General features: G+C 31.7%; 1 protein-coding gene across 2 annotated transcripts in view; it reads left to right on the top strand.

Annotated features, from left to right (window-relative positions):
* The window catches only part of LOC142321045 (zwei Ig domain protein zig-8-like), a 951170-nt gene that overhangs the window by 850065 nt on the left and 76873 nt on the right, over positions 1–24232 (top strand). The window contains exon 7 of one of the 2 annotated variants that reach the window (XM_075359049.1): positions 8664–8762. The exons of the other annotated variant lie outside the window; for it this stretch is intronic. Coding sequence (XP_075215164.1) covers positions 8664–8762 — 99 coding nt within the window. The remainder of the gene's footprint in view (positions 1–8663; positions 8763–24232) is intronic. 2 annotated transcript variants of the gene reach the window in all.

The following is a 24232-nucleotide window of genomic DNA, read 5'->3' as shown; positions in this document are numbered from 1 at the left end:
AACAAGGCTATTTTAATACATGGTCAACCAGCCTAGTTCTTCCAAAAATTCCTCTCTTCCCCTATCTGTCTTATGACCTCTTCCTTATAAGAGTGGGTTATACCTTTAAAAATTTTAAGCCTACTATCATACTCGCTGAATCATAAATTTTATGTGAATAAAATTTTTATTGAATTATTAAGGCTAATTTTTTAACGATTAGAATTTTTTCATTGAAGCTCCACTTTAGATTTCCAATCAAGCAGATATTATTTTTTTTATTTAGTAAACTTTTCAAAAGTTCAAGTAAAAATTTTATTAAACATCGAACACACAAACATTCAATTAAAAGTTCAGTACTTTTAATTAAATTTAAACAACGGTGTTATTGGGGTGCTTTAATCAATAGAGGTCAATTAATGGCACAGAAAGTGTCCATCTAAAATAGTGTAATTAACTGTTAATAAACTGTATTTAGGTTAAATGTTTAGAAATTTAAAATTAAAAAAAAAATATATATATAATATAATTTACATACATTTATTTTCTTCTTTAATAATTATAGGATGTCAATTAAATTCTCAAGGCTTCTCCAATGTCTTGGGTTTTTAAGATATTCAAAGTTTGTACTTTTTGAACAAAGCTCTTTTATTAGTTTAAATTATTTTAATTTTTGTACTGATATTTTTTAATAAATTCAGTTAGTGAGTTAATTATTTTAATGAATAAATAAAGGTTAATTTATTTTACATATAAAAAATATATTTTTCTGATTAGCCGCAAGAAATTTATTAAAAAAGGTTATTAATAATTTTAATTATTTTTAACGTAATTAAATTTTACTAATTTATCTGAAATTAAAATACGATGGACTAATGGTAAGAGAAGATTTGTTTTTTAATTGTTCTGTTTTTTTTACAAATTCATATTTTATTTATGACAGAATTTATTATTTAAGAAACTTACTAGAATTATTTCCTTATAATTTTATATTTAAATACGATAGCTATGTAATTAATAGAAAGTAAACACCTTGTATTATCAATCAATATCAAATATCGCATTTTTTTATATCGATGAGGATCCTTGTTTGACTACTTTCAGAATATTTGAAATAAGACTGCCCATTAATAATATACAGGTTATTATTATAAAAGGAAATTAATTTTAAACTTTCAAAAAATTAATTTTGAGAGAGAATATTATTAAAAAATTGTACGTAATAATTTTATTAAATTTATTACGTCCCACAAATCATATTGTATAAAATTATTACCGAACAAATTGGTTTGTTTCGGTCAATGACCTCACCAGCCTGCATTTCAACTTTTCCTCTTACAGATAATACATACTTTTCCAACTGGAAAAAGATCGTGTAGAGTAAACCGAAGAAACTTTTAATCATTAATTACTTTTTCTTCTTACACCAACCTTATAAAATCAAAAAGGTAAGTAAAATAAGTAAAAAGAAACTTTCTTGTCAGGAAAAATTTTGAATCTAATTAAAATTTTCCATTCCTGGTAACAGTAAATTTTAATTTTTGTTTTAGTAAATCATTCTATACAAGAAAATATTACTTCACAAAAGATAAATAGAAAATTTGTTAAAAAGCAAACTCGTAAAATTCTACTTAAAGTGAAATTGATTATATATTTTCAAACGTTCAATTTATGAGTTCACTGAAGTATGAAAAGATAGACTTTAAAGTGAAAGTACAATAGTACAATTATAGTAGATCTCTAATCTGGCAGTACAGATATTCTCCCCTCAATATTCTTTACGAAAACATAATTTCCTTTTTAATTATCAAATAAATGAAAATGTTTCACAATTTAGAGCAGTTCAAAAAGGGATAAAAGTTGTAATGTCAAAGGTTTTCGTATTTCATGCTGAAAGTTGTTTTTTAAATATAATTCTCAAATTGAAAAATGTCTTCTTTAACCGAGAAGAGATGAATTTTAGGGAAATATCTAATTCATATTTAAGTTTAAAAAAAACGTTCTTGTTAATTTTAAAAAAAAAACCAGTTCAACCGTTTTCAAGCAAGTTTAAAAAAAGGTACATTTTAGATAAACAAACTGGTAGAGTAGAGATTTAAAAAAAAAATTAAATTGTGTAATTGTGTCTACATCAGATAACTATGTAGAAACACACAAACATGAAAAAAATCGTTCCATAACTAACTGAAAATTTACATTTTATTATTTACTGAAAACAAATCTCTGAGGTTTATTACTGCATTATTTTTATTATTTACTTATAAACATAATTTTATTTTCATTAAAAAAAAGATTAAAAATAAATAAAAATGTTTTTATTAGTCCAAGAAGTCAATAATACTTCAAATTAAAAAATAGCAAACGACTGCTGTATGAAAGTGTTAAGTGATGTAGTAAAATTATTGTATAAAAGAACAACGAAACAAAACAACAGAAGCAAAATGCAAAATGCAATGAAAATAAACAAGCTACAACGCTGTAAAATTTTACTGTTTTCCATTTAACTAACAATGATGTGTTTAATATATTATTGTTTCAATTTATATGTTTTAATTATTTTCAACATTAAACGTTATAATAAATAAAACCTCACATACATAAAAATAAATACTCGTATATGCATTTAACCAGCAACGCTTATAGAAAATGTTACTTAAATTAATTAAAATTTTGTATTAAATTATTTATTACAAATGTTTTAAACTTAGCTCAATTCAAGCCTATCATCTACAATATTTATTTTTTTAAGAATTTGTGTGTTTTAATTTTCATTAAATGGCCCCATATTAATGATTCTTGTTTTATTTTGCACTGGAAGTTAATTTATTAGAAGCTAATTTGTTCACGAAGGTTTAGAAAAAAAATTTTTAATGTCTAAATAGAGAATTTCAGTGGAGATTGTAATGGAGAACAAAGGTAAATCCAACAAAATTTAGCCGCGAAACGTTCACCGTAAGAAGCAAAAATTTCCCTGAAATTCATTTAAACGATATAAGGATACCTTATGTCAGTAATGTAAGGTACCTGGGCTGTTACCTTGAGCACTATTTAACTTGGAGTGGTCATATAAGGGATAAAAGGAAGATGCTTAACATTAAGTTTAAAAAGGTGTACTGAATATTGGGTAAGGGATGTCAATTTTCTTTACCCAACAAGATTCTGCTTTGCAGGCATTGAAACAGGTATGAACTTACGGAATTGAACTCAAAGGCACAACAAACAACAACAATGTGGAGATCATTCAACGGTTCCAGAATAAAATACTACAGAAAATAATCCAAGCGCTGTCGTTCGCTAGGAATACTGAGATCCACGATTAATAGGCATTCCATACGTTCGACAACTTGAACTCCTAGTTTCTAGATAGTTGTGCCAGTTGGAAAAGCTTGGTAATTATCTAGCTTTTAATTTACTTGACATCAATGAGAACGTTAGGAGGCTGAAAAGAATTCATGACCTTGATCTGGTTGATGGACAATTATGATGATCCGGTTTGTTGGAGATTACACTTTTTATATTTATTTTTTATTTTTGGTTATTCAAATATGTGGATACTTACGATTGTAATTTATCTATGGTTATCTTAAAGTTTATGTCTCAATTATTGCTGATCTATTTAAAGTTAATGCTTTATTTATTTTGTTCTATTTACATAGCCAGAATAGCTAAAATTTATTTCTAAAAGTTTAAATTACCAAAAAAAGAAAAACTGAGTAAATGTTCTTTAATTATTAATGTAATATTTTGGAATGTTGATATATCAATATTTTGGTTGAAAAAAAAACTGAGTTCTTTCTTTTCAAATCAACCATCATTGTGATTTTTGTCGTTTATATGTATATTTTTTTCTTCAAACACCTCCCCAAAGCAACGGGTCCCCGCCGGTCAGATATAATTTGGTCGCCTCAGGGTGTCGTGGCAGCAGCCTGCCACCTCTAGCTTAGCCCAATCCAGAGACCACTCACCGGGATTCCCCTTGGATCACAAGGACGCCCCGACTCCCTCCTCTGGGCAGCCAAGTCGCCCCTTCTCAGAAGGGCTATCCGTCTCCGTTCCTATCCTGCTAGGATCCGGGCATGCATTGCGCATGCCCATCCGCTTATTCACACCCTCTCATAGCGCAAGGGTCCTCCGTGCCATCATCAGAAGCACCCCGACTTCCCCGCTCTTGCATGCGGGCGAGCTAGGCAAGGGACTGCCTACCTGACCCTACACGTCGCCACTCTTTGGATGAATCGTAAAGGTATTACGATAAGCATCAGCGAAACAAATCGCAAAAACAACAATCCACAATAGATATACCATGAAAACCAACCGTATCTCGGCACCCTGAAGAACGAAATACATTAAAGATAGACAAACAGAATACATAATAAAGCAAATCAGCACAAGAAAGGAAATCACGAAGTAGAAATTAAAACATGAGACGTAACACCACAAGGTCAAAAATAAAATAAAAATCAGTATACAAATCATAACACATAATACAGAGTCGTAAATCTCATCTCAATACAAATCGGCAATCGTAGGAAACATAAATGGCGAAATACACATGTAAAGCAGTAAAAACTCATAATACAGGAAATAAACACAAGAAGATAAAATAAAGTCACAGAAGATACAGTCCAGGAAGAAAGAGTCCAGGGGGACAAGACATAATAGAGCCACGAAGCAGAAAAAGATGATCACAAGCAGTCATACTCCCTCTTCTGGGTTAGTATGTTTAGCCGTTTGTATGTTCGGTTTCATGTCTATCCGAAAATAATTTCATGATGTATAAACTAACTTAAAAACTTGGTTTTATTTGTCAAAACTTTCTAAGTACAATATGATCACTAGGAAAAGATTAGCCAGAAAATTTAACCGGATATTATTTTCTGGAAAGTCTAATAAAGGGTTTTAGTTTCATCTGGAGTGAATAAATTTCACCTATACTATGAAATATCAATATAAATCAGATTTAAGCATAGGTAAGATACTTTTTGAATTTCATTAATTATTTATTACAGAATTAAATAACAATTTTTATAAAATAAATATTAAATATTAAATATTAAGAATATAAAAATAAATATTTTACTTTTTTAACATTTTTTATACATCTCTCCAACCATTAACAGAAAACATAATACTTCTGAAGAAATCTTCCTTCATTAAAATGAAAATATACTAATACCACATGATTTAGGTAGATTTCATAAAAATGCTACCTATTGTAATGGGTATCATGATTCAACTTCCAGAAAATTTTGACATATCTTCACGTTTACATCCCCCAGACCCAGAATCAACGTCAATGTGAAAGTTTATATATATTTATATATATATATATATATATATATATATATATATATTTCACTTTCTTGTGGAAACGATGACTGCCGTTAATTTTGCCCCAATCACTTTCAAATTGATATATAAAATATAACGACCCAAAATCTCGGTCGAGTTCGTTATTAGGAAAAATCGGACAATGTGGATGGAAATAAGAGGCTTTTTCGAAAAATATAAATATTGCTATACCTCTCTTATTAAGTAAAATATCGAATTCGTTTAAATTTCCTACTATTCTTTGGATAAGAGCCTAAAACTTATGTAAGTAAAGTTTTTGATTTCACCAACCAGTGGCCCAGGGGGTGGAAAAATTGTGGTTTCGAAAAAAAAAATATCATACCTCCATTAATAAGCATAATATCGAATCGGTTTTAAGAGGTCGTTAGTCCTCTGAGCGATACCTAAAAATTTTGTCTGTAACGATTTTTGATATGACCAAACCTTACGGCAAGGGATAACCAAAATATTGTTGGAATTATAAGAAGAAGAGGCAATATGCTAAACATGTGAAACTTGTTCACGTATGAAACCATTATCATATTGAGTGAATTTGAAGTAAATGCATTTAAACTGCCGTGAGTTAGTAAATTTTGGAAGTGACAATATTTTATCGCCAAGAAGTGTGACTTTTCTGTGTAATAAATATTCCTAGACTTAAGAAGAAAAGTTCGGTATATCCAAACAAGGTAGGGTATCTGACGTAAGTTGTAATACTTAATATGGGTATTGTAGGCCTATTGTACTTTCAAATCATCTTCTCATCATCACTGTTGTTACATTTATACATGTTTATATATAAAAATTTCTGAAAACAATGTCTTTTTTTATCAATACAAAGAGACAAGCCTAGAATCTCCCGCTAATCCTCAAGTAGGTGTGTTGTCAAAAAGTTCAGAAAAAATCATAGGAAGTCTTGATAAATTTAGCAATAGCTTGTAGTCAAATGAGAAAACGTAGTGTTCCGTAAAACACGGAAAGTAATTTTTGATATGAGTACGTACAACCCGATGTTGCCTATCCCAATTTTGCTATGGTGAAATCTGACCTTCTGTCATGCCGAAAGGAATTCTTTTAGTTTAATTTCACTGCTTATAAACAGCTGGAAGGTATAAAAATTCGACAAATGCAATTGTTTTTTAATTTTTAAGCATTTTTAATTTTGCAAAAGTACTATTAAAATATGAATTACAATTACATATACTTATAAGTTCAAATCATATGTTTTATTTTTGTTACATTCTGTAAATTCTCAATAAAAGTACAAAAATGTGTACAATTAAGATAATTACCTTTAAAAACCATACATTACCTTAAAGCAGTGATTAAAATTATATTTACAGGCAGAACAAAATCATTATTTCTACGTATTTTTTGACTATTTATTATGAAATACTAAAATTAGTAGAAAAGCGTTTAGCTAGATGATATCAAAAAAATAAGCATTAAATACCTGCTAGTTGTGCCTATGATATGAGTGTAGCCAGTGACATGAAGAAATCATCATTCTGTGGTGAAAAAAGAAGATGTTTAATGCAGAAAAATAAAAATGCGATACCTTAACTTTTTTACTTTATAATTTTATTTATTAATCACTTATATAAGCAGCTAAAAAAAGTAATTTCTTCTATTTAATTTTATTTTTAATACACTAGAACTATTTTTAAAGAAGTTAAAAGTTATACTTATTAAGTTAGCATATTCCAAATCAAATACGTATTAAAGAAAAGTAGAATATTTAAAGTTTTAAATATAAAACAACTTTAGCTTACTGGATACAGTAGATAAAAGTAAAACGAAGTTGAGTTTGAAAGTTTGAATAAGATTAGCGACAAGCAGAACCGATATAGTAAAAGCTTACATACTCTAGTAAATTTCAAAAACTTACTTACTATTTCTAAAATGGTAAGTAGTCAAAAATTCTATATTTCTTTTAATCTATGATGAATTGCTTAAAATAATTTAATATATTCAGTATGATTACCATCCAAGCTATATAGATATAGAATATATTATTGTATACGGGTAAATATGCTAATCGTGCAAATTTTTCCCTTTTTTTTTGTAATATGAATTATGTATATTATGAAAAATTCATAAATCTATGTATGAATGGGTACCGGTTTTTTTTTTTAAGTAACAGAATATAAATAAGTAGTTGTTAAAAACAAATAGACTGGTATTGAAGACAGTTATTTAAAGCGTTGGTTTATCGAAAATGGCGCGTTAGCCTGCGGGTTTACGCACTCGCCACATTTATAGCAAATAATCTGAGCTGCTTTCTCTTAGAAGAATGATATTCAGAAAACAGTCAAACCGAGTGGTAAATAAACAAATGATCACGTTTTGGGAATTATTCAGTCTGTATTTGCTTTATATGATGTGCAATAGTATAATAATCAGTTTAGGAAGAAGTCTCAGAAAACGACATCACTCCTAATTTTCTTTATCTGAAGATTGCTCCTTATTTTTTTATACGGCTACATCAAAAAAACAAAAAAACGACGAAAATGACAATTGTTTTATTATTTCGATTTTTAAAATAGTTTTCAAATAGTAGAAACATTACATTTACTGATCACAAACAGAATAAAAATAAAAACAACTGGAGAAAAAATTGAAAGAATATTTAAACTTCTAAATCTTAAATAACAAAAGTCACTTATTATTTTCTCTTAAAACTATCGAAGTATGATTTTTCATTTCCCGGTATGCAAATCAATATTTTAATATTCTTTTATTAAAAGTATTTTAATAATTGTCTTAATAATCTATTTGATTATTATTAAAATATATAAATTTTATACTTGGGCAATATTTATTACTATATTGTTTTTAATAATAAAATTACTGAACGTAGATTACAATATTTTATTCCAGTGATATAATAAATTTTACTATATTAAATCAATAAAAATTATTAAATATGTTGAAATCAAAAAGCTATGTCAAACTGTATTTTTTCATTATTTTACATAATTTCATTAACAGAAATGTAATTTAAGAAATAATAATGAAGAGACTATTTCTAAAAATCAAATAAACTAAATAAAAAATAAGTAAAAACAATTAAATAATTAATTTAACTTTTCTCTAGTGATATTCGAAACTGTACATATTTGGCGCAAAACGCCAAATTTAGCACAAAATTATTTTCTCAACGAATCATAAGAGGTTATTACTTTTCTTTATAAGTAATTTGTCATTAAATTAGTTAGACATCTAGCAATTAGTAAGTAAACCCGGTAAATATAAACAAACAGGTTTATTACCAAGTAGTATCGCTAATTACAAAATACTATTAAATTTAAATAATTTATAATAAGAAGAAAAAAATTAATGTTTTCTTACAGATTACGGGCCAACAACTGAAGCAAATTTGAAGCAATTAATTGAATCACCTCGCCTCTCAGCAGATGTTTATCATCAGATGTACAGAGATCATATTCAAGGTTATACGTTAAAAAATCCATAAGTAATTCAGTTTTGCCTGAAACAAATACTAACCATATTAACAACAAAAAGATTATATTTTTACTAATGAACTTCATTAAGTTATAGAACAATTTCTAATGTTTGAATTATTTACTAACATACTAACATTTTTCTATGTTGTTAATAAAGAAACTAATATTTCTAATAAGCTAATAATCTATTTCTAAAAGATACAAAACTTTTTTAAAGCTAATACAACAAAAGAAATTAAAATTTATAATAAAATAATAGAGTATTCAAGTTTAAGTATCTAGGAGAAGTTATAGCAACGAATAACTTAGATAAAATAGCGATGGAAGAGAGTTAAAAAAATGCGCATAACATATAACTTAACAAGGAATATGTACAACAAAAAATTATTATCTAAAAATCTTTAACTTCAACAGTACAAAACAGTCATTTTACCACAGGCGCTCTATAGTGCTGAAAATTGATAAAGCTTCTTTAATTAAATATAAGTAGAAACACAGAAAAATATAAAGAAAAATTCATGGCCCAATCTACGAAAATGGAGGATATAAATTAAGGAAAACAACCAAAATTTTTAAAGATTTTCATAACATAGAAAATACAATTAGAAAACGAACGCTAAACTTTTATAACATTTGTGAAAAATGAACGAAATTTGTTTAAAAAAGAAATTTTAAATGTTTTGCGAATAGGAGAACCAAAAGCAGGTGGTAAAAGAAGTAGAAAAATATAAACTCAGTCAATATCCCTAAAAAATTAATCAAAGCTAGAACGAAATTTAGAAAAGTAGTTGACGAGTCGAATTTCCAGAAATTATTAAAACCAGGAACAACACCTGGACAGATGATGAAAGGTGAGAAAACCAAAGGAAAGAATGAAAGCATTTTGAACGATAAATTGAAACTGTGCAAATTAGTCTATTATGAAAACGAAGAAAGAAAGTATACTACTTTCTTTCGAGGTTATATTTTTTTTTGTTTTGTTTTACTCGCTGATATTCAAAAATTTGTATATATTACAAAGTATATTACACTATAATTCAGTCACATTCAAAGTATCTTTCTTTGGAAGCTCACAATTTTATCAAGGTAAATGTAAATAATTTTTGAAAAATTTCGAAGTCATTCTTAGATTTCTTCTTTAGCTTCTTTATCATATGAATGGCTACATCATTGGATTCATTTTATCACCTTCCATTCCGAATCGTTTCAAGCCCTAAATATTAAAAGACAATTGGTACATGCTGAAGAATTTTTTATCGTTCCAGGGACAGTATATGTTTGGACGTGAAAATCTACTTCTTAACCAGCAAGAATAATTGTGCTATTAATATTTATAAAGAAATTGTTTGACAAGAAAAATGAATTTTAAGATTATTGTGCATAGTACGGTGTCAAATTTTCATTGGTAACCGAACGTCTAATGATTTTTGTTTAGAAAATTTCTTTTTATTATTTTGAGCACTCTCAGTTATACAATTTATGGTAGTCGATAGATGCCCAATTGGGAAATCGAATTAACATATCAAAATAGTCCTCAAAGAAATTCCGCTTATAAATGTATATTTGTTCTACTGCCGTTTCATCATAGAATCTTTTCAAGCAAATTTAATATTTCTCAAAACTATATTTTAAAAAAAGCGTCCAAATCACACGATCAGTCAGCTGTTTAGTGATGAATATTTGCAACAGCAACGATGTCACATGCATTTACAAGAACGTGCAACTGTTGCTATTATTAAAGAAGAAAATATATTACGCCGTCACAGTTGTTGTCATGAACGCTGAAACCTGTCTGAACAAAAATTCTCCAACTTCGATAAGTAATTCAAATAGAATTCCAGATACATTTTAAGCAATTTATTATTTAATTAATTGCACTAGTATTTCCTATTAATTAATAAATTAATTACATCTTTACCATCAAAGTTCTTAACCTCTTCAACTTCTGTCAAAATAAATTAACATGATCTACTTCTTTTACTACATAATCAAATTTCTTCTTATTTTTGTAGCAGTAGCTGTTTATGGTTTTGTTTTTTTGTTTTTCTTGCAGCAAAATTGATCCTTGTTTGTTTACTTGAACTCAAGTAAGGTAAAAAAAAATTAGTAAAGATAAATAACACAGGGATTAACATTTAGTTGACATTGATTAAACGTTAGTAAAATTACCGTAAAAACTTTGAAGTAACGTATTCTTAACTGACACGTAACGAAATTACCAATATCTTCTTCTTTTAATAAAAGAGCTTCTGTTACTTGCTTTCCCCTTCAAGCCAATGGAAATTATAAATTTTATTATTTCCTCCCGACACTATGTTACTTAGAGTATCTTTTAGGCATTAGTTTTTCCAATTTTTTGTATTATACAGCTGAATGTTACATCTTCCTTAACGAACGACTGAATTTTCCATCATCTTGAAAAAATAGTCCTACGACTACAAACTTGTGAAACATATCTTAGAAGTCGATGGAATGAGGTGATAAGTAACCCTACTAAGAGTCCCCCTTTTTCCCAATAAACTTCCCAATTACGACTTTGAAGTTTACATTTTTTTATAGATAACTGAGTTTTTTTTATAGATACGCTTGTGTGTAATCAGTTAATTCATGATTCATTAGGTACATCCTGTAAAAACGTAGATTATAACGCCACAAACTTTACTAAAAGCGCTAACACCCCAAATTAGTATTATCCTCTGCTTAGGAAATAATCTTCTATTATAACTTTTGAATTCTATTTATTAACTCAAATGGATGCACATTTCATCAGTACTACTTTAAAAAGCCCTGTATAATGTTCGTAAAATAACCAAATTTATCCCCATACTTTACCACGGCAAATCTAAATGAATTCAACGACTGCAGAAATCACCTACAAATGAGATTTAAAACTTAATTTTTAAACTTTAAATTATAATTTATTTGTAAATCCAGAAATATACTCAGTTACCTCTGTCATTGGAGAGATCAAAATGATCTGATTGTATTATTGAAAACATTTATAAACGGCCAAATCACCCTATCTACGTAATTCTAGTTACCGACTGCAGCGTCGCATTAGTGAAATTTGTTCTCAAACTGCGCATTACCGAATGCATACTGAATTGATTTAAATTTTTACTTACTAATTATTATACCAAATTTAAGAATTTTACTGACTCATTTTGTACGTAAAAGTTTCAAGCGGCAGAAAAATATATTTTTTTTATTATTCAAAATAAATTATTAAAACTAAAGATGACTTTCCAGAATAAACTGTAGTATAATTTTTTAAAACATTGTAAATTAGTATTAGTTGCTGATGCTTGCTTGTAATCAAATAAGCAATGTTAAATGATACATAAAAATTAAAAAGAATACACTTTTAATATATACATAAAAATTAAAAAGAATACACTTTTAATATATCACTGAAGGAGAGATGGGTAAAATAATCGTAGTTGAAGATGAGAATATTTTCCGCAAGTTTGATAAAATTCCCCAAAAGTATTGTACTACAATATGTGATTTGTTTAACAATTTTGCATAAAAAAAATTATTTATTGGTCGTATTATTATTATTCCCAATTAAAAATATTTTATAACGTGGTATCTCATTCTTTTGTATTTAACTGACTAATATTTCTCCGGTTTTTTCATGAAATGTATCATGTACAAGATAATTTTAAAAGCTCTACACACACACACACACACACACACACACACACCCCACACACACACACCCCCCCACACACACACACACACACACACACATACACATATATATATATATACATTATTTAAAAGGAAGAAAGCTACTTTGTGATTATATTAAGCTAAGACGTAACTAAAACTAAAATAATAATTCTGTAATAAATTTATTATACAAACGTTAATTTCAGATTAAAATCGATCAATATTTGGGAATGTTCATGAAACAGATAAATCAAGATAATAAATTATTTTCTAAAACTCCATCATAAAAGTAAATTAATCTGAACTATGAATAAAAATAACTTTTTTATGCAACAAAAAAAAAACTATAGTGAAATGTGTTATGAATGAAAATTATTTACTGTTACATTAAAGACGATGCTAGTTTTATGACTAGTTCTGAATTTCACACATTACACATCATTTATAATTTATATAAGTAATTTTATTGTATGACGTGCTTTAGTAGCAATTTTTTTTCGTTTTTTAATTAATATCAATAACAGGGACACAACCTCCCTAACGGTGAGATGGATCAAAATGGATAAAATTATCCATTGGTGTGGAAACATTGACAGTGAGGGATGTCCTTTAATTATACTTTGACCTCATATTCAATACGTGTCAAAAAAAAGCACTGAAAGAGAGTTATTCATAGTTTCATAAGCTTTGAAATTATAAATTCATAGACAAAACCAAAAGAGACGTTTAGTTATTTCTGGAAAATAATTTAAATATAAAATTAATCATTTGAAAAAAAAATTATATTCTTGTAAGTTTTAAGAAATTGCAATAAATTTTTTTTTTCGTAGAACATATTTGTTGACTGCACATCAATTCACTATGATTCGTCTCCAATATTTAAAAATTTAAACATAAAATTCCTCAATTCTTGTTTCTATTTTGTTCAAATATTTATGCTTTATTTAATTAACTTGTAGTAGTAGTAGTAGTAGTAGTTGTATTACAATAATCTTATTCGATCATTCAGTTTTACGAAATTACATAAATATATAATACTCGGAACAGAACGGAACAAAGTGGTGCGTTACCCCCATAAATTGTAGTTCCTGGTTTTCTTTCCCTAACTGTGAATCTTTCTTTTTAAATGGCGATTATTATATATTTAACGTGTTGTGTATTCATAACAATTTAATGAATTGAAAGTAGAATTTCGTTCTGATCTTTCTAGATCATAAATCCTTTTGAAATTATGGAGGATATGGTTCCAGACTAGTATTGTTTGTTTTCACCACTTTTCTGACCCAATTTCTTTTCAGTATATTCTCTGCCATTTCTATGCTAAAACCAAAAGAGCTCTACCAAAGTATGGGCTCTCTTGTTTTAGTTGTTACTGTGTATTTGGTGAGATATGGGTATTGTTCTCTAACGATAAGTTTTTTTAATGATAAATATAATTATCTAATAATAAAATATGTATAAATATAATTTATATATAGTTGTATTAATGATAAGATATGATTGTCTAATGATAAGGTATCATTCGTTCTCTAATGAGAGGTTCTCTCAATCAGATAAATTTTGGTTGATTTAGTTAATAATAGGACTACTGAAAATTTTCTAAAAATATTAAGACAATTGTACTGTTACCATTGAAGAAGAAGTGGATAAATTTATTTATAATTACCAGCATACATAAATATAGATAATACGTATTAAACAGTTTATAGTAATTTAATTTAATTGCCTACATTTATTAAAATTATAACAAATATGAAAATTTCCTCGTAAATTTCAAATAATATAACAAAATAAAATTAACAACATAAAATACAAAATAAAAACTAAACACGGAACGAAATGGGTAATATAAAACATTATATGTTTATATAATGTTTCCAATAAATGTATAATTATTGTACTGATTAATTATAACTAGTTTCACTGCAGTAGAATATTATCAGATAAATTTGTTTTCATAAATCCTCACTATTTGGCATCATAGATTAAATGATAGAAACTGACAAGGTATTTTATTTTTTCAAAGGCTTCCCATAAAGGAACGATATTTAAAAAACAAATAAAATACAAAAAATATACTTTTTTGAGAAACATGATAATCTACAGTTACCTAATGGTTTTTTTTTTGTTTTTTCTCTACTCCCCTGGGCCGGACCGACTTGATGGTATTACGCCACCCAGGGGAGTGTCCGTTACTCTAATAGGCCCTCCCCGCCTACCGGCTATATACCGGCATGGCAGGTCAGGCCTACTGGTGGCTCTTTTAAGATTTTTTATTCTCTATTATGTCTTCTATGGAACCACATCATACCTACTAGTCGTGATGTGACCCCCGGATCTTTCATAATACTCTCTTGTCCCTACAGCACACCCCAAGGAGTCCTCAGCGGATCATTGAAACCAGCACACCTAAGCATGCTGGCTCTCACCGCTGAGGCTTTCCACCCAACCTAACATACTAGAAACCCATACTTCTTTCATCTTCATTCTTCTGTTTTAGTACTGTCTTTATATAATCAGCGACCTTCCTCCAGTTCTCCTTACTGCTGAGGATGAAATCCACGGTTTCCTTCGGCGTTTTTCCATGAATACCCCCGTCGTGTCTTAGTCTTTATTACATACTAAAAACGTATGCTCAGAATCATCGTCCTGTTCGCAGTACATGCACGTGGGTTCATTCCTTCTTCCCACCTTATGGAGATAACCATTGAAACACCCATGTCCCGTCAGGAACTGGGTGATCCAATAGTCAGTTTCTCCATACCGTCTGTTTATCCATCCTGTTAATTCTGGAATTAAGGTTCTTGTCCATCAAGCCACTCCAGCCTCCGTCCATCTCTCTTGCCAGATTCTATGCATGTTTTCCCTGACTTCATTTTCTGCTCTCCCTAAAAACCTGTCAGTTCTATATCTGGCGATAAGGTCAATCGGTACCATTCCCGAGAGCACACAGAGGGCCTCGTAAGAAACAGTTCTATAGGCAGATACTACTCCCAGTAGTATCCCCTTGTGTGCTCTCTTCAACCTGTCTCTATTTCTGCTAATAGTGAGAGCACAACTCCATGCCGGCACGGCATACATCATTGTTGACACTATGGTTGTCGCTAAAACTCTTCTTTTTGATGCCCGAGGAGCGCTCTGCTTTGACAAAATTATATTTAGGCATTTAGTCAGTTTCTCCGCACTCTGACAGACACTTAGTACCTGCTCAGTAAATCTGCAGTTTACCTAATGGTTTAATATTACAAAAAATCACACAATACAGCATCTTGTTATAAAAACATTATGCCAAATTAAGAATACAATGACAGCGATGAAAAATTTGTTTAACAAACCGGTCTCTTAGATCAACAAATTTAAGTAGAACTGAGAGAAATTCCTTTTAGTTATGGATTCATTGTAAGATAAATAACGATCATATTATCAGTTAATATCATTTTAATTTTGTTTTTTTTTTTTTTTTAGAGATACTGTAGAATCTAAATTACCAGAAAAAAAGATATGATGTAAAACACGATTAACCATAATTTATGAAATAGATTTTCATTTAATAGATTATTTATTATTATAATTAAATGTAATTATTTTCAGTTTACTGTTTATAATTATATTATCACAAAGATATCTATTTCACTATTCCACAATGGAAATTTTAATTAAAATTATGACAGCTGGTAGACAGACCAATTGGTTGTCAAAGTCATTATTAGTATTTCACAAACATAGTTTACTCTAAGAGGTTCACTGAAAATATTAATTTATAATATTCATTAAAAGAGCAGTTGATATGTATCAGTAAAATACAAGTTTAGTCATGACCAGTCATTACATTCTTCAGCCTGCTAAAATACTAAACCCTTTTAGCGACATAATAATGAGTTTTACAAAATAGTTGCGGAAAAAAATTATTTTCTTAAATTATTTCTAAAATTGCATGCAGGAATTTCTTCTAAATGGTTCATAAAATTTAAAATAGAACATGGTTATTTTATTGTAAAATTTGTTAAATTTATCCTAACGTAAAATACGCAGTTACTGAACTGCATAACAGGAATGTTTGTAACATGTAACTCATTAAACAACCAATCGGGTATGCATATCAAACCTTTTCCATCAAACCCACTTGCGTAAGTAACATCTGGAACTAATGTAAATATAACAATTTGTTATATTTGACACATATTTTTAGTATTTAACAGTAATGTTTGCTTACAATATCTAAGTATTATTGTCTGCATATATTTCTAAAATGTGATACATTTTAAAACAGTTTTATTCAAAATCTTCGTATTATTTTGATAGACTTTTCATAAGTTTATCGACAAGTAAAATCATTAATTTTATGTGTATTTGCCATATAAATATTCTCACTTTTTTTTCTCCTGCTTCCCTAGGTCGGATAAAAAATTCAAGCAATTCCCCCCACCTAGAGGGGCGGATTTTTTACTCACCTCATTCACCTGTCACAAATCACTGAGGCGGTGTAACCGGGCCCGGCTACGCCGTTCACGAGCCCTGCCATAGTAACCGGAACTCGGTCTTGCCTCTTTCCTACTTCAAGCCACTAAGGAAAAAAGTCCGGCTACTCCGTTCCTGGATCCCCCGCAGTAGTCGGTCTTTCTCTTCCTTTTTTTTATACTTGGTGTTCTTTGCTCCAGTCACGAAATACTATTTCTTCCCTCTGAAGAATTTCCGTGGCCAAACAGTCTGTAGCATTCCATTCTACCACCCCTTGTATCATATAGCTTACAATGTTTTCGGGTGTTATCCATCTAAGACCTGTTCTCTGTTTACATCCGATTCATCTATCACATTCATAAGATGTATGGTAAGGAGAATCTACAAGGCCACAGTATATATAGTTGGGCATCTTTCCCTTCCCAAATCGGTGTAAGTATTCTCACCTGAAAAAATTTCTGAGTTTACTGAAAAAAAAAAGTGATTTAAGTTGTTCAATTGAAAGCACTTCGACATTTAATAATATATTATATATCTTAGATCTCTTCTTTATACAGTTTGAAGTTTATAAATATAACCAATTTTTTTTTTATACGTAATTTTTAAAAACGTTTCATTTAGGGATTTACCAAAATAAACAAATATCTCTTTCACCTATATTTGTAGTGTTTCATCGGAAAAGTTTAACAAAAAAATGGCTTAGAAACTAGATTTAAATCTAGCAATAAAACTCAAATAATCTGGAACTTTTCATTTACACGAAAATACATATTACAACTTGGATAATAATGAAATCGATCTGTTTTATTTTTACCGATCAAATACTTTAGTAGAATTTTGTAAAATAATTTTAATTTTTAAGCATAATTCATCTCTTTCTACAAGGTGTTGTTTTATAATACATACCTTCTGATGTAGAAACAGATTTGTTGAAGGGGATTAGATAATCAGGAGAGAGAATAGGGGTTTGAATCAGGAGAGAGAATCAGGAGAGAATAGGGGGAGTTTGAACTACTCTGTAGTTCAACTCTAATGAATTTGCTTATCATGTAGAATAGTCCAAAAAAAAATTCATTCATTCATTTACGAACTTACAAGGCAAATAATAATAATAATAATAATAATAATAATAATAATAGCTTAAAACGTAAGAGTAATACGATATTTTAATATAATTTTAAATACTACCAATAATTATCTACGTTCATAATAAAGAAATTTCATGCACTCTTTTCAAGAATTACGCTAAACCCGCAATCCTTGAAAATTCAAATTTTATATGAGCTCCAGTTAGGAGGTTAGATAAATTTTAGGATTCAATACAGTTCTTAGTTAAAAGGTATTCGGAAAAATAAAAATGCCAGATCTTTACCTCTACATTTTTAAAATTTTTTTGTATATACAGTATATATTTACCCTGCGAAGGTAAAATAACGTATACAAAATGTTTTACTACAGAAACGGGAACGTTATACTCATGCTTTACATTATCTGCCTTAGTCTTTTCATGGCTGTGACTCATGGAAATCACCTGAGGTACAAAAGAAATCAGTCAGTGTTTCTGAGAGGGTAATGATGTTCATTACATAATCAATCCCTGTTGGAACAGAATGAAGGTAATACTAAATATCAACTGTAGGAGGAATAAAATGGAATTATATTAATGGCTGAGCGATAAAAGCAAAGGGAAACCGTTTCACTCCTCATTTTCTCATAGTAAGTATGGCTTAGAATAGCTTTTATTATTAAATATAATTACGGGAAGTTAGGGGATGATTGTGGTTGATATCAGGTAACGTATTATATATATTTACCATTTATTCACACGGTATTTTTTGTTGTGTTAGAAGTTTGAAATTATTTTTGCTATAAATATTGATTCACAAATATTCTGTTTTTTTTTTGTTTTTTTTTTTTTTTAATTTAAAACTCTAAAGAACATATTAACGTAGTAACAATGATTTTCATAACAGAATGCAGAAATTTTTTGTTTTATTTCATTTATTATTTAACTTTCCACTAATTCTTAGACTCATTGTAAATCGTTATTCATTGATTCCTACCGAATGATTAATTTATTGATTTACATGTGAATTGATTCACATGTAGGACTGATATCGAATAGATTTTGGAGGGCCTGTCATGATGATGTGCAGCATTATACCTGGATCAGTAAAGAAGTGAATGGAAATCCAATTCACTCCTCATTTTATAGCGGGGGCGTACAGCTGTCTGTCTCGCACATTGCGTGCGAGAGCGCCACCGGCCTGGAGGCGCTCCATCGCCATCAGGCGCAACAAGGAGAGACTGGCGAAGACGCAGAGGTGTGGGCTCCTAGGTGTTGTGTCCGCATACAGGACAGTGTCCTATGCCGCCCTGTGCGTGTTATCGGGTACACCTCCTATTGACCTAATCGCAAAAAAGAGGGTGGAGAGGGCACAAGGCAAGCCAGAACAAGAGATCAGGGATGCTGTTTATAATATCTGGCAGGAAATATGGTCGCAGGAAGCTGTGGGTCGATGGACGAGAACCCTCATCTCCAACATCAAGCCATGATTATCGAGAAGATTTGGTGAGGTTGATCATCATCTATCGCAGTTTTTTACAGGACATGGTTCCTTCAATAACTACTTGCACAAAATAGGAAAGAGAGAAGAGCCAATTTGCAACTACTGCAACGAGATAGATGATGCTGAGCACACATTTTTTGAGTGCGATAGGTGGGACACACTTAGACATACTAAGGCACTCACAGGTATAACTCCAGAGACAACAATAGAATACATGCTAAGAAGCGAGTCAAACTGGAATAATTTTGCTAGTTTTGTTAGACAAGTCGTTCTACAGAAATACTCCGATGAGAGAAGACAAGGTGTTGGCTAGAATAGGACTGGGTGGACAGCCTTGCTGGTGAGGTACAGCATGCTGCGGTGTGTTGGCACTGATGAGCCACCAAGGACTCCACGGGTAACAGTCAGGTAACAGCACACTGAATACTGAAGGGATTCGGCGCCGCGTCGCGGCGAACTAGGTCTGGAGTGGTGTCCAAAAGGGCAATATTAATAAAGAACTCTCAAAAAGTGCTAACCGGTAGGCCGACCTGCCATGCCGGTATATAGCCGGTAGGTGGGGAGGCCTATTTGAGTTTACACTCCCCTGGGCGGCGTAATACCAACAAGTCGGTCCGGCCCAGGGGAGCTGAGAAAAAAAGAGATAGACTAATAGGACAGCTGGAACAGTTAGATAGTCATTCCTTTACGAAAACATCTCGTATAGCTCTGTATACTTAGATAATACACAGTACATTAACAGAGTTGTTCAAGGTAGTTAATAGCACGGTAAGCCAGCCGTCAGCCTATGTTCACAGAAATACGCCGTCCGCTATACCTACCAAGCCTAGTATTTGATGTATTTTATTCTTGTTATTATAATCTTGTTTTATTTAGCTGAGTTACGTTTATTTATCCTCAGGTTCAGTTTTTATTTTTACTTCCCGGAAAATATAGTTAGATTAGCTATATTAAAGGGGTATTACTTTCCTGGCGAATAAAGCTAGAATAGCTAATTAATAGCGGAAAGAATGGTGATCACGTCAAAAAAGGGACAACGGGTTTTTTCCATATGTTTATGTTTTAGGATCCAACCAATTCACCTACACCAAAAAACACTTGTATATGCGTACATACATGTATGTATGTATGAATATGTACGACACACTGCTTCTGGCCTTATACGTCAGGTTGACCAAATAGACTTTTTTCAATTTAACAAATATTTCTACAAAATATTTATTTATTATTTGTATTAATAAGTTTTTAATCATTATTATTGTTAAATATTCTTTATTTATTATTTCCATTAAATATTTATTCACCGATCTCCAAAGATGAATGGTAACGTCTCAGCCTTTCATTCGGTGGTCCTGGGTTATATTTTATATTTTTTTTCTAAATTTTTCCTATTGAGTAAGGGAACCACTAAAATAAATAAAAAATATATATATATAAATTTTAATTTTGAGAATTCTGATACTTTAATCTTATTTTCGAAATCATCATCATAGATTTTAAAATCCATAATCCAATAACTATTTACTCATCAATAAAATTATGAAGAGTATCATTACTGTATCAAGCGAACCTTCTTTATAGGTATTTTCTTTTTTCTTTTTTAAACAGGAGGAACCCCATTTACGGACGCCTAGGCAGTGTCGAACTTGCTAACAGGTTCCGCAAGATGTTATTAGATGCATATGTGTTCCTGCGCACTACCGACTAAACCTCCAATCCTGGCTACCCACCCTTCCTGGTAGAGCGTGGATTGCTTCAGGAAGGAGGGAATACGCTCTCAAACACATAAAGACATCACAGTTAACAGACACGGACCTCATACACCCACAAGATACCTCAAGTCAGACAAAAATCACACCACACACTCCACGACATCCAATCATCACTCCAGAATACATACCTCAGGCCGCACACTCACCACATCACATCAAATCAATCAGTCACATCCAATCACATAAACAAACACATCACAGGCACATCGAACACTACAGAATACTTAACTCACGGGTCACCGTCGGATGCGGGAGCGGAGTGCCCATGACCTTATCGCACCCACGCGACCCCCATACGTACGGGAAACCGCCTAGGCTCTCAGCTGCGTGCCTGTCCCGGCACCCTCTGACGGGCCTACAGTTTTCTTGTAGACAAAGTATGCGTAATTTCGTCATTACCCCTCTTGCATATCCGGAAAGGGCAGACCAATATTCTTCACTATTCAGCATAATCCCCATTAGTTCCTCTGGTTCAAACATTACGTCTCTTCCAATGGCATCTCCTCTCTTTTTGTGACAAAAGGAGAACAACATAAGAACACATGGAATGCCGACATCTCAACCTCACAGTCTGGTAGTTCATCCGACTAATCTATTCCAAAACGGAATAGATGTTCTCTAAATCCCCTATGGCCTCCCAGTAACTGAGGTAAATTAAAATTCAGTGAGCCATGGGTTCTCTGGTAAGGACCTCTTATGAAAGGCCTCAATCCTCCCTCTGTACTTTCTGTTTCACACATCGTTCGCCCAGATTTCTACACCGTGTAGCAGCGTGATGTATGCAACTCTTGTAAGTAACCTTCTCCGCATCTGCCCCGGACCCTTGTTACGCTTCTAGTCGCCACCTCCCCCCTTTCCAATTCCTGATAGGCTTTAACGGGAGTAGTTGCCCCGGACCTCCAAAGATTGGTAGAATTCCTGCTATATGGTGCAAGACTCTCTCCGCCTTTTCAGCAGACTCAATTGCGTGCCTTCCAAATTTCATCCGAGAGTCAATTCATACGCCAAGGTATTTTATTAAATTCTTTGACTCTATTCTTCTCCCATCCACCTCGATTGACAAGGTAGGTATACGCTTGGCAGTGGTATAACCACAAACTTCTCTGGCGCCAAGCTGAGCCCGGCCTCAGCCATCCCAGCTTGAACTGCAGTGTAGGAGTCCCTGAATTTGCTGGCGATCTCCCTCCGGGTATCGGCCTCTATGAAAAGTGCTATGTCGTCTTCAAATTTAATTGTCGTTATTTTAGGGGGCAGTGGGACCCTAATCACCCCATCATAAGTAATATTCCAGATGGTCAGTCGACAACTGACCCCTGAGGAACAACCCTGTTGACCGTCCGCTTAATCACACCGCCATCCACCTCACATATGAATCTTCTATCTGGAAGATACGAACAAATAATTCTCACTAAATATTGCGGTACGCGAAATCCCTGAGTACACGCTTTATCACAACATGGGTTACACTATTAAACGCATTACGCCTATCGAGTACGACCAGGACGCACATCCTCCCTTTGCAATATCGGCGACTCACAATGGTGCTCTCAGCTAATCTCCGTACTTCCGCCACAGCGTCTAAAGCAGGTCTGCCAGTTCTGAAGCCGTATTGCTTGCCGTGGATTCCCCCAGCCACCTCCACGTCGCAGGCGAGCCGTTGTTGTATCATTCTGTCGAATATCTTTGCCAAAGTATCAGTCACTTATAATGGACGGTAGAACGACGGGAGCGCCATATCCCTCCCTAGCTTCGCTATCAAGACGACACACTGCCGCCTCCACCTCTCAGGAAAAACGTCTCGCTGAAACATGCATTATAATTGTAGCTGAGCCTAAGACAGGCTCAGCTTCAATTGCCGTTTTGACAACCGCATTTGGTAATCGGTCAGGACCAGGTGTCTTCTCCAAGGGAACTCGCTGCACGGTTGCCTTAAGTTCCTCCATTGGGAACATCGGAATTGTACCCACATCCATCTCCTCACGCTCCAGTGCAACATCCCCAACGGGAAAAAGCTCCTCGATTATTCTTGAATTCTCTGAGGCATCGCACGAAACTGAAAACCTGGCTCTCAGCACCTTTTTGAACAAAAATCTGAATGGTTTCCCCCAGGATTCCTCCTGTTTTGAAGTAAGCGCTTCCGACATTCTCTCTTCCTAGCTTTAATCATCGTGAAGAGTTCCTCTTGTTTGCCTTGTATACAGCCATGAATATTATTCTAGCTGTGCTGTAGTGCGTCCTCATAGACGCCCGCCTAGCCGGGCGTCTATGAGGACGCCCGGCTAGGCGGGCGTCCTCATAGCGTCCTCATTTTTTTATTTAGCTAACTTTTGGCACTCACCAACAAGTTAGCTAAATAATCGGCTTTGTTCTCAGCGTTATGACCCCTGTGTATCATTCGAAAATTTAGGTTTCCGACAAAGGCAGTCAACTCCGTGTCTTTAACACTCCAGTCTAACAAAACAGACGTATCACTTCCGCCAGATGTATCACCCTCAAACAGACATAACACCCTCTTCGTACTTGGGCTCCCACATTTAAAACATTTGAAAAAACTTTTTATCAGTTTTTCAATCTCAATGTTTATAAAATAATTTGTGAATATAAGCGTTATTAAAAATGTCTCATTAATTTGGCAAAATTGTACAAGAACATATAATTACTTTTTTTTTTATTGTTTTATGAAAAATATGAGATTATTTCATTATAAAAATAAAAGTCAGACTCTTAATGTTTGAATTTCAAAAACTTTCCGGTGAAACTAATTTTTTACCACCTCTTTTTTGGTTTGAATTATAAGTGTCATATTAAATTTGGACCATTTTTCACGTTTATAATCGTTTAAAACGTAATACTCTTATAGTTTTACGTATAACTAATTTATTAACCATTAACCGAATTAAAAAAAAAAAAAAGTAAAACAATCCCTGTGTTCTCGAGTATGAATGAATATATCACTATTTGCTTGATTTAAATTATTTTT

The sequence above is a fragment of the Lycorma delicatula genome, chromosome 3 (assembly GCF_047948215.1).
Source record: "Lycorma delicatula isolate Av1 chromosome 3, ASM4794821v1, whole genome shotgun sequence".
Classification (NCBI taxonomy): Eukaryota; Metazoa; Arthropoda; class Insecta; order Hemiptera; family Fulgoridae; genus Lycorma; species Lycorma delicatula.
Note: the sequence above shows the minus strand (reverse complement) of the source record. Positions and strands in the feature narration are given on the sequence as shown.